The 12,615-nt window shown below is 36.7% G+C and overlaps 1 protein-coding gene across 5 annotated transcripts in view; it reads right to left on the bottom strand.

Annotated features, from left to right (window-relative positions):
• The window catches only part of JAKMIP1 (janus kinase and microtubule interacting protein 1), a 266,432-nt gene that overhangs the window by 117,447 nt on the left and 136,370 nt on the right, over positions 1 to 12,615 (bottom strand). For all 5 annotated transcript variants that reach the window (XM_056802410.1, XM_056802409.1, XM_056802408.1 and 2 more), the window contains one exon: positions 12,308 to 12,576. In XM_056802410.1, the coding sequence (XP_056658388.1) occupies positions 12,308 to 12,436 (129 nt within the window). In that variant the 5' untranslated portion in view covers positions 12,437 to 12,576. The remainder of the gene's footprint in view (positions 1 to 12,307; positions 12,577 to 12,615) is intronic.

Genomic DNA, 12,615 nt, shown 5'->3' with positions numbered 1-12,615 from the left:
TAGAACACTCAGGCCTAAGGAGAAGGCAGAAGGAAGGTCCCAGGACCCCTCCCCCCCCCAACCCAGAGCACTAAGCCCCCAGTAGCAATAGGAACTTCAGGGGAGGAAAAGGTGCTGTTCTGAAGGGTGAACATTGAAAACAACCTGGGCAAGGCTTGGGGCTTCCAACACAGCCGGCAGGGAAGCAGTATGAAAGAGATGGGGAGCCTGTAGCCCCATGGCTGGGTCCTTTCATCAGAGTCTCACCAGAGGTTTTTGCCTCAAGGCACATCCAGACCAACCCAGTTGAACCTAATCCCATCAGGAGCCCTTGGTGCTCATGGAGGCCAGGACCCCTCCCCCCTCTAGAGTGCAGGGCCTCCTGAAAGGACAGGAACTTCAGGGTGGGCAAAGGCACTAGAGTACCTTGGGGACAGTGCTGTACCAGGCTCAGAGCATGGAAGTAAGGCAGCAGAGAAGCAGCTGGAAAGAACTGAGAGCAGTAACACCCAAAACGCCAGGAGGCAGGGGAGGGCAGACCCTGGGCTTCCCCGGGAAGACAGCACAGCTGCAGAGAACAGACAATTTGCCTAGGGCTAAAGGCTTGGATAATCAGAAGCATACACTGAGAGCCAGCCCTCCTCACTCAGATTACTGACTAGAAAGGGGAGTAAAAACCATAGAGATGGAAAACAGTACAGAGGTGCAACAGCCTCCAAACACCAAAAAAAAAGCAAGAAGACGGGGGTGACTTTGGACACATATTATGGAGCAAAAATGCAAAATACAGAGGAAATTGAAGAGGAAACACAAACAAATGCTCCAAAATCTTCCATAAGAAATGGAAATTCTGCACAAGCTCTTGAAGAATTTAAATTGGAAATTATCAAAAAGATGGAAGTCTTCTGGCAGGAAAAATTGGAAACAATGCAAAAGGAACTCAGCAATCTGAGGGACCAAAATATGAAAATGCAAAAACAGCTTGAACCTCAAAAAACAGGTCAGACCAAACTGAAAAGGAAAACCAGTCTTTAAAGGTCAGAATCAGGCAACTGAAAGACAATGATCTTGCAAAAGAGCAAGAATTAATAAAGCAAAGTCAAAAGACTAAAGAATTAGAAGACAACATAAAATATCTCACTGACAAGGTGACAGACCTGAAAAACATAGGAAAGAGACAATCTGAGAATCATTGGTCTACCAGAAAAGCAAGAAATAAATAGTAATCTTGATATCATAATACATGATATCATCAAAGAAAACTGCCCAAAGATTCTAGAACAAGGGGACAAAATATGCATTGAAAGAATTCACAGAACACCTTCTACACTAAATCCCCAAAAGACAACTCCCAGGAATGCAATTGCCAAATTCCAAAGCTTCCAAGCAAAAGAAAAAATCTTACAAGAAGCCAGAAAAAGACAATTTAGATACAAAGGAACACCAAACATGGTCACACAGGATCTAGCAATTTCCATTCTGAACGACCTTAAGGCATGGAACATGATATTCAGAAAAGCAAGAGAGCTGGGTCTTCAAAAAAGAATCCGCTATCCATCAAAACTGACTATATTCTTCCAGGGGAAAGTATGGGCATTCAACAAAATACAAGATTTCCAAGTGTTTGTAAAGAAAAGACCAGAGCTCTGTGGAAAGTTTGAAATCCAAACACAAAGAACAAGAGAAACATGAAAAGGTAAATATGAAGGAAAGGGAAAAGAAGAAAAATGTTTTCCTTTTATTCAAACTCTCTTCTATAAGGACTACATTGCTATCAAATTATATATATATATATATATTTATTAATATGTGGGGAAAATGTAATGTGTAACTCAAAAATTGTATGCATCATTAGAGTAGTAAGAAGAATCACACATAGGGAAAGTTTGGGGCATCAAGATGATATGGAGAAAGGGGGGATAGAAAGAAAAAGGGAGGGGGAAATCATTGATGATACTAAGATATACTCCAAGAAATAGAAAAAAAAAAACTAAATAGAATAATCTTTTTCACACAAAGATACACATGGGAAGGGGAGGGGAAGAATTCTTCTATAAGAAGGATAGGAAGAGAGTTTTTACTTAAAACTTATTCCCAGTGAAATCAACTCTGAGAGGGAAGAGCATCTAGATCCATTAAGATCTTGAATTTTATCTTATCCAACAGGGTAACGGAGAAGGGAAAACTAAGGGGGGGAGGGAACACAAAAAGGGAGGGAAGGAGAAGGGAGGGGAAGCGAACAAAAAGGAAGGGGCTAGAAAGGGAAACATATCAAGGGAGGGGACTAGGGGGACTGATTTAAAGTAAATCACTAGCTTAAAAGGTTATAGCTAAAGAAGAAAGGCCAGAATTAGGGGAGGGTTTCAAAATGCCAGGGAATCCACAAGTGACAATCATAACTTTGAACGTGAATGGGATGAACTCACCCATAAAACGTAGACGAATACCAGAATGGATTAGAATCAAAAACCCTACCATATGTTGTCTTCGAGAAACACACATGAGGTGGGTAGACACTTACAAGGTCAGAATTAAAGGATGGAGTAAGACCTTCTGGGCCTCAACTGATAGAAAGAAGGCAGGAGTTGCAATCATGATATCTGACAAAGCCAAAGCAAAAATAGACCTGATTAAAAGAGATAGGGAAGGTAAACATATTTTTTAAAAGGGACTATAGACAATGAGGAAATATCTCTAATCGACATGTATGCACCAAATGGCATAGCACCCAAATTTCTAATGGAGAAACTAGGAGAATTGAAGGAGGAAATAGATAGTAAAACCATATTAGTGCGAGATCTGAACCAACCACTATCAAATTAAGATAAATCAAATAAAAAAATTAATAAGAAAGAAGTAAAAGAAGTGAATGAAATTTTAGAAAAATTAGATTTAATACACTAGGTCACAGAAATATGGCATACAAATGCAGAAAAGCAGAAATAATAAATGCAGCCTTTTCAGATCATAAGGCAATAAAAATAATGATCGGTAATGGTACATGGAGAGCCAAATCAAAAATTAATTGGAAATTAAATAATATGATACTCCAAAATTGGTTAGTTAGAGAACAAATCATACAAACAATTAATAATTTCATCGAGGAAAATGACAATGGTGAGACATCCTTTCAAACCTTATGGGATTCAACAAAAGCAGTACTCAGAGGAAAATTCATATCCCTGAGTGCATATATTAACAAATTAGGGAGGGCAGAGATCAATGAATTGGAAATGCAAATAAAAAAACTTGAAAGTAAACCAATTAAAAACCCCCAGAAGAAAACCAAACAAGAGATCCTAAAAACTAAGGGAGAAATTAATAAAATCAAAAGTGATAGAACTATTGAACTAATAAATAAGACGAGAAGCTGCTACGTTGAGAAAACAAACAAAATAGACAAAGTACTGGTCAATCTAATTAAAAAAAGGTAAGAAGAAAAGCAAATTAATAGCATCAAAGATGAAAAGGGGGACATCACCTCCAATGAAGAAGAAATTAAGGCAATCATTAAAAATTACTTTGCCCAATTATATGGAAATAAATATACCAATCTAGGTGATATGGATGAATATTTACAAAAATATAAATTACCTAGACTAACAGAAGAAAAAATAGAATTCTTAAATAATGCCATATCAGAAAAAGAAACCCAACAGGCCATCAAAGAACTCCCTAAGAAAAAATCCCCAGGGCCTGATGGATTCACAAGTTAATTCTATCAAACATTCAAAGAACAGCTAATCCCAATAATGTACAAACTATTTGACATAATAAGCAAAGAGGGAATTCTACCAAATTCCTTTTATGACACAAACATGGTACTGATTCCAAAGCCAGGCAGGTCAAAAATGGAGAAAGAAAACTATAGACCAATCTCCCTAATGAATATAGATGCAAAAATCCTAAATAGGATACCAGCAAAAAGACTCCAGCAAGTGATCAGGAGGGTCATTCACTATGATCAAGTAGGATTCATACCCGGAATGCAGGGCTGGTTCAATATTAGGAAAACCATCCACATAATTGACCCCATCAACAAGCAAACCAACAAGAATCACATGATTATCTCAATAGACGCAGAAAAAGCCTTTGATAAAATACAACACCTATTCCTATTAAAAACACTAGAAAGCATAGGAATAGAAGGGTCATTCCTAAAAATAATAAACAGTATATATCTAAAACCACCAACTAATATCATCTGCAATGGGGATAAACTAGATGCATTCCCAATAAGATCAGGAATGAAACAAGGAAGCCCACTATCGCCTCTATTATTTAACATTGTACTAGAAACACTAGCAGTAGCAATTAGAGAAGAAAAAGAAAGTGAAGGCATTAAAATAGGCAAGGAGGAGACCAAATTATCGCTCTTTGCAGATGACATGATGGTCTACTTAAAGAATCCTAGAGAATCAACAAAAAGCTAGTGGAAATAATCAACAACTTTAGCAAAGTTGCAGGATACAAAATAAACCCACATAAGTCATCAGCATTCCTATATATTTCCAGCACATCTCAGCAGCAAGAACTAGAAAGAGAAATCCCATTCAAAATCACCTTAGACAAAATAAAATACTTAGGAATCTATCTCCCGAGACAAACACAGGAACTATATGAACAACACAACTACAAAACACTCTCCACACAATTGAAACTAGACTTGAGCAATTGGAAAAACATTAACTGCTCATGGGTAGGATGAGCCAATATAATAAAAATGACCATCCTACCCAAACTGATCTATTTATTTAGTGCCATACCCACTGAACTTCCAAAAAAAAAATTTTACTGAATTAGAAAAAAACAAAACAAAATTCATTTGAAAAGACAAAGGATCAAGGATATCCAGGGAAATAATGAAAAAAAAAAATACAAAAGAAGGGGGCCTTGCAGTCCCAGATCTCAAACTATACTATAAAGCAGTGGTCATCAAAACAATTTGGTACTGGCTAAGAGACAGAAAGGAGGATCAGTGGAATAGACTTGGGGTAAAAGACCTCAGCAAGACATTCTATGACAAACCCAAAGACCCCAGTTTTTGGGATAAAAATACACTATTTGACAAAAACTGCTGGGAAAACTGGAAGATAATGTGGGAGAGATTAGGTCTGTATCAACACCTCACACCATACAACAAGATAAACTCAGAATGGGTGAATGACCTGAATATAAAGAAGGACACTATAAGTAAATTAGGTGAACACAAAATAATATACATGTCAGACCTTTGGGAAGGGAAAGACTTTAAAACCAAGCAAGACATAGAAAGAGTCACAAAATGTAAAATAAATAATGTTGATTACATCAAATTAAAATTTTTTGTACAAACAAAACCAATGTAACCAAAATTAGAAGGGAAGCAACAAATTGGGAAACAATCTTCATAACAAAAACCTCTGACAAAGGTCTAATTACTCAAATTTATGAAGAGCTAAAGCAATTGTACAAAAAATCAAGCCATTCTCCAATTGATAAATGAGCAAGGGACATGAACAGGCAGTTTTCAGCCAAAGAAATCAAAACTATTAATAAGCACATGAAAAAGTGTTCTAAATCTCTGATAATCAGAGAGATGCAAATCAAAACAACTCTGAAGTATCACCTCACACCTAGCAAATTGGCTAACATGACAGCAAAGGAAAGTAATGAATGTTGGAGGGGAGGTGGCAATGTGGGGACATTAATTCATTGTTGGTGGAGTTGTGAATTGATCCAGCCATTCTGGAGGGCAATTTGGAACTATGCCCCAAGAGTAATAAAAGACTGTCTGCCCTTTGATCCAGCCATAGCACTGCTGGGTTTGTACCCCAAAGAGATAATAGGGGAAAAGACTTGTACAAAAATATTCATAGCTGAGCTCTTTGTGGTGGCCAAAAGCTGGAAAACGAGGGGATGCCCATCAATTGGAGAATGGCTGAGCAAATTGTGGTATATGTTGGTGATGGAATACTATTGTGCTAAAAGGAATAATAAAGTGGAGGAATTCCATGGAGACTGGAACAACCTCCAGGAAGTGATGCAGAGCGAAAGGAACAGAACCAGGAAAACATACACAGAGACTGATACACTGTGGTACAATTGAACGTAATGGACTTCTCCATTAGTGCCAATGCAATGTCCCTGAACAATCTGCAGGGATCATGGAGAAAAAACACTATCCACAAGCAGAGGATAAACTGTGTGAGTAAAAACACCAAGGAAAAGCAATTGCATGACTACAGGGGTGAGGGGATATGATTGAGGAGACTCTAAATAAACACTACTGCAAATACCAACAACATAGAAATGGGTTCGAATCAAAGACATATTGTAATACCCAGTGGAATTGCGTATCAGCTATGGGAGGGATGGTGGGAGGGGGGAGGAAAAGAAAATGATCTTTTTTTCCCAATGCATAATGTTTGAAAATGACCAAATAAAATAATGTTTAAAAGGAAAAAAAAATTACAGCAGAAAATATGTTTCAATTGGAAGTTAGTGAAGATAAAATAAGAACCTGAGATCTACTTTAACTTCCTGTTTTTCTGTAGAGGAAAGAACAAAAGCTAAGAAAGGTTAAAAGACATGTCTCATATAGTAAATTAGTAGAACCCCCTTCCTAACTTGACACTGATAACAAGGCGTAGAGACAGGATTTGTACCCAAATTTTCTGATTTCATATTAAGGGCTCTTTCCACAAATGTTTGAATTGGATTGTTATTTTCCTTTCTGTATCTTAATGTATCCTGCTGCTGAGCACCAAATTTCCCAAATGGAATTATCATTACAAACACATGCTGGGAAATGACAATTACAATAATACCAGATAAAAGATGCCACAGGCAGGCATAGCATGTGACTTCATGATCATTTTCAATGTCAAAAACAGAATTCAATTAAAATGAGCTTTTTATGACTACAAAGAAACTGAGTGAGTCAGTTTTATTTTTCTGTTTTAAAATAAAACACTTTAGTTAAAAATTCAAACTGGCTTCACAGACATACCACATGGACAAAATTTCTGTCCAAATGAGAATTTTGTTTTCTATTTTTAACAGAATGCATTGGTATTACTCAAATCAAAATGGATTGGATGATTTAAAATTTTCTTAGTGACCAAAAGTCTACAGAATTATACTTCCTAAAAGCTATAAATCAATTCTATTTTAAGCACCTACTTAAGTATTAGGGAAACACAAAGTAGTTAGAAGGTACAACCAGGACCTTAAGGCACTTACAGTATGCCTATACAGTGAATATTCAGAAAACTGTGGACAGCTGATGCCTTTCACATGTGGAGCACTCATTTTAGAGTCACAATAGTTTATTGGAATCTAGGCTTTGCCACATACTAGCTGTGTACTTTGGACAACCCTTAAATAAGTCATAAATTTCACCTTTATGGGGCCAGGGGATGGACAGGGCTCAGCATCAGAATGGTATTGAGTTTATGAGTTAAGAATGGCTCTAGAGGTACCTGGAAAAGGTGAAATTCACAAAAAGAATGTATAATTAAATCTCTATGGGCTCAGTTATGAGTCCCTTCAAAATTCTTTGTTATATGTAATAAACTCTTCTTCATACCTTCATACCTTTTTTATTTGTAATAAACTCTTCTTCATACCTCAAAGGAATTGAAAACACTGGAATGAAATGTTGAGATGAGCCAGCTTCAGATATTTCTACAAAGGATACTGTCTAAAGCAGTACAGACCATACAGATATATAAACCTTCAGGTCTGAACCTGGGTCTACTTGAGTCTAACCATTCATTAATAGGTCATAGATGACAATGATCTCTCTGTGTGTCTCTGTCTCTGCCTCTGTCTCTCTGTGTCTCTGTCTCTCTCTGCCTCCTCTCTCTCTATCTCTCTGTTTCTCTCTCTGTCTCTGTCTTTGTCTCTCTGTCTCTGTCTGTCTGTGTCTCTGACTGTCTCTTTGTGTCTATGTCTCTGTCTCCTCTCTCTGTCTCTCTCTGTTTTTCTCTGTCTCTGTCTCTCTCTGTTTCTCTGTCTCTGTCTGTCTCTGTCTGTGTCTGTCTCTCTGTCTCTGTCTCTCTGTCTCTCTGTCTCTCTGTCTCTCTCTCTGTCTCTCTCTGTCTCTCTCTGTCTCTCTGTCTCTCTCTCTGTCTCTCTCTCTGTCTCTCTCTCTCTCTGTGTCTCTGTCTCTCTCTCTCTCTCTCTCTCTCTCTCTCTCTCTCTCTCTCTCTCTCTCTCTCTCTCTCTCTCTCTCTCTCTCTCTCTCTCCTTCTCCCCTTTCCCTCCTCCAAAGATATGGGGCATTGTGATAATATTCTGTAAAGAACATTGAATGTAGCATAAAGTAACAATATCAATTAAAGATGTCATCAAAGAAGAAAAGTGAGAGGCTGACAGGACACTGGAATTGGAGTCAAGAAGATTTGGGTTTGGGGGCAGCTGGGTCGCTCAGTGGGTTGAGATCCAGGCCTAGAGATGGGAGGTCCTGGGTTCAAATATGGCCTCAGACACTTCCCAGATGTGTGACCCTGGGCAAGTCACTTGACTCCCATTGCATAGCCCTTACTGCTTTTCTGCCTTGGAACCAATACGCAGTATTGATTCAAAGATGGAAGGTAAGGGTTTATAAAAGAAAGAAGATTTGGGTTTAAGTACTGTCTCTTGCCAGCTTTGTGACACAGGGCGAATTACTTGAACTCTATGCTTCCTTTTCTACAAGTTCCTTCCATACCTAAATCTATGTTTCTATGAACATAGTTACATATGATATAATATAGCAAAGTTTCTTATTAAATTGCATACATAAAAGATGGAAGTACCAAAGCACAGAACACGAAACGGGAAAGACAAACTTAGAGATGAATCATAATTATGCTACATAATATCAAGAGTGTGATTCTAAACAAGTCATTTAACCTCTCAGCAACAGTTTCCTTATCTGATAAGCTAAAGAGCCTACAAAAGTGGTCTCTTCAGTGCTGTCCAGGTTTAAATCTCACTAGTAAAATTATGTTTTCCTTATCAGTATCATTGATTCTTTATACAAATAGTCTGACATATGGTGGGTGACTCACCAACTATTTTTACTCATATCTTACAACACATCAATATTGTTTTATCCTGGGAGGACAAGAAAGGGAATTTTTTTTCTAAACTCTTTCTCCAAGTCACACTAAATAACAGAAATTAATCAAATGAAATAAAATGACAAATTATAAATTATATAAAAATGATAATTATAAAGTAGAAAGAAAATAAAAGGAATATATGTTGGAGAGAATATAAAAAGACAAAAATAAAAATATATTATTTGTGGAGTTGTATAGTCCAAACATTTGGGGAAATAATTTGGAACTCTCGTAATATAGTGATTAAAATGTCCATGTCCACAGACTGTTAGGCACATGTCCCAAGAAGGTCACAGATGGGAAAACAGATCTCATATATAGAAAAATATTCAGAGCAGCTATCTCTAGAGTCACAAAACAAAAGAGATGATCTCTGATTGGAGAATATTTAAATAAACTACAGCATATAACTGCAGTGGGATATTATTGCCATGTATGAAATTATGGAGAGACTTATGAACTGATGCAGATTGAAGTTAGCAGAACCAGAAAAATAATATAATCAGTACAAGGATGCAAAGAGAAAGAACCCCCCCCCAAACCTATAACTGAACACTGTATAATTTTGAATCTTGCTAGTTATATGTGAGAAAATACATATCCTTCGTTGCTTTGTGGGGATAGGAGAAGAAGGGAATTAAGGTTATCAACCACTGGATATACTGACAGATTTAATTGATGTGTTGATTAGTTTTGCTGAAATGCTTTTTCTTTTTCTGTTATCTTTTGTTGTAGGGATGGGTCACTGGCTAAAAGAAGAGAAGGTATGTAAAAACAAAATATAACAACAAATATTTTAATTATTTAAATAAAACACATTGGTTCTGGAGTCAGAGAAGCTTGGTTTAAGCCCTGGGTCTGTTACATACTACTCTTTTCCTTTGTCATAGTTACTTCATAGATTTGTGTGACTATCTGGCATGTGATTATTCTAGTCTTTGCTTTTTAGAATTATGTGTAACCTCTCAGCTCCATAGCTTAGAAATCACATCTCTGGATATGATATATTTATAGTTTCACTTTGGTAGTGACTTGTCATGATTGCTCTTTTCCTTCTGGTTCCAATACTTCTGGACAATTTTCTTTATGACTTATTTAAATATATTTAAACATATTTGGTTTCTTTGGAGAATGACATGATTCTCAAATCATCTCCCTGCACTTTATAAAATTAGAATGGACTATAAGAGAATTAATGATATCAAAGGGAAATGTCAAGCAGATCAGTTAAGCAGAACACACATTACTACTTCATAGCTTTTTAACTGGAAAATTTATCATTTTATGGGTAAATGATGGCAAACCGGCAGAGGTGCTATTTCCTTTGTGGTTCTGAAGTATGGCATAGTAGAAAGTACATCAAAGTTCAGTAAATAAAACATCAAATCAGAGGTCAGGAGACATATCTTTAAGGGACAACTCTGGTACTTCCCATGTGACCTGTCTGTCACTTTAAATCCCTAATTCTTGGTTTTCTTTTTCTATAAAGAGAGCATTTACATTTCTAATACCTAGCTCAGAAAGTTAAGGGATGGAAAGTACTTTAACAAAATGTTTAGTAAACCTGGATGATCATTATTAGAATCGTTTGCTTTGCTTACTCCTACTAGTAGTTTCCTGATTGGAAGCCTCAGATGACAGAAGTAACCCTAAATTACTATCAAATTCCAAAGTGATCTACGAAACTTTAAGGGCTTTGAACATGGTCCAAAGCTATTAAAATTTTATCTGTGTTATCCAAGGACAACCCCTACTGGGTTCAAGCAGCTCAGCAAGAGGAAAATGCCTACCTAATGATGATTTTTTCTGGCCACAGCAACACATTAAAACAAAAGATCTTTACCAGTATGAGGCAGATTCTAATAGTGATGAAATCACTGGGGCATGAATTTTTTTCTTTTTATTGCATAATAATGTTGTTGTCTACCACCTTACATACAAACACACTAAAAACTCCAATAAATATACCTGAAAGCCTCTTTCTCTCCAAATGTATTTGAATTTATATTTATATAAAACAGCAGTCTACTGCTTAAAAGAGTCATTAATTTTCATGACAGACCCCTTAGCCATTCTAAATACAGATAAAATATTTAACTACATTCATTCTTTGGTGCTACAAAATTCAGTCAAGGAGCTAATAATAAAATAATTGCTGTCACCTTGTGTTTATGAGGTCACCAATCAAGTCTGGCTGTCTGAGTTTTACATTAACAAGCAGTAAAATATTATGAGTTAGACTAACTTGGTATTATTAAAGTTTTAAGGAATTAACAGACAAATTGTTATTAATAAACTGTGATAGATAGTGATAAAGTGATATTTATGTTTTTTATTACCTGTCAATAAACAAAGGAAATTAGAATTCTCCTACAAGGCCAGGTCTGAACTAATCATTTCATTAAAAGGCATCCTTCCAAACCTCAACCTAGAGAATGAAATGCCACTATTTCCCATTCAAAGAGAGAGTCCATAAGTTAATAAAAGGTGTCCCAAAATCTTGAACTTTGAGATATTTTTAGATTCTTGCTCCCTCTGCCTGGGAAGCATTCAATAGAACTTAGAGTTTGTACTTAAGGGGGATAGAATAAAATTAGACGAAAGTAGTGTTGAATATAAGCAGAATAAGACAAAAAGAATGAGAGAATAGGAAAAACAGTATGATCCACTGCATAGATAACACAACCTGAAATCATGAGATCCAAATTCATATTTAGAACAAAAATAAACCTGAGAGGTCATCTAGAAAAAAAAAACCTCATCATTTTTTTAGGTAACTGAGGCCCAGAGAAGTTATTTGCCCAAGGCTATTCAGGTAAAAAGAGGCAGAAGTAAGATTTGAACCCTGATTCTCTGATCCCCAAATCCATAAGACCACATTGCCTTTCACACATTCCAGCATGACCACTTTACTACCTATAAAACCTTGGGGGAAATCCCTTGACCACTTTGGGCCTCAGTTTCTTCTCTTAAATGAAGGAATTGGGCTCAATTTCCTCTAAGACCTAGAACTAAAGTCCACTGATCTATGGTGCTAAGGGGAAGGGAGAACAGGAAGAAAAGGAATAGTTTTAGACTGGGCTAGAATAAAACAGAACCCCAAAGAACTATCCCCTAGAGCTTAAGTCTATGGCTATGTGTTCCCCATGTCCTGGGAAGATAATTCATTTTCCACAGGCCATTTAAAGATCAATAAAGCTATTTTTCCCCTTGAAATGCTTAAGTACCATTCTTACCTTACTCTTCTCCTGTTGAAACTCTATCTGAATGTTGGTCAACTTAGCCCGAAGCTCTTCATTGGCCGCCTGCACTGCTTCTAGTTCCATTTCAGGCTTCTCACCCTTGTTACGATTCTTTTTGGACATGTTTCCTGTAGTGTTGGTGATAGAAAGGTCCTAATAGTCTGAACTGCACCAAGAGGCACTTGTTTTTATGCAACATTAACCAAAAAAGCAGTCATCTTCATCATCCTCCCAACAACCCCTGACCACCATTGCTTCTGTTCCTGGAAGAGAAGAAAGAAGATAGATATTAGGATATAGCA

Source organism: Monodelphis domestica, chromosome 6, assembly GCF_027887165.1.
Source record: "Monodelphis domestica isolate mMonDom1 chromosome 6, mMonDom1.pri, whole genome shotgun sequence".
Taxonomy (NCBI): domain Eukaryota; kingdom Metazoa; phylum Chordata; class Mammalia; order Didelphimorphia; family Didelphidae; genus Monodelphis; species Monodelphis domestica.
Note: the sequence above shows the minus strand (reverse complement) of the source record. Positions and strands in the feature narration are given on the sequence as shown.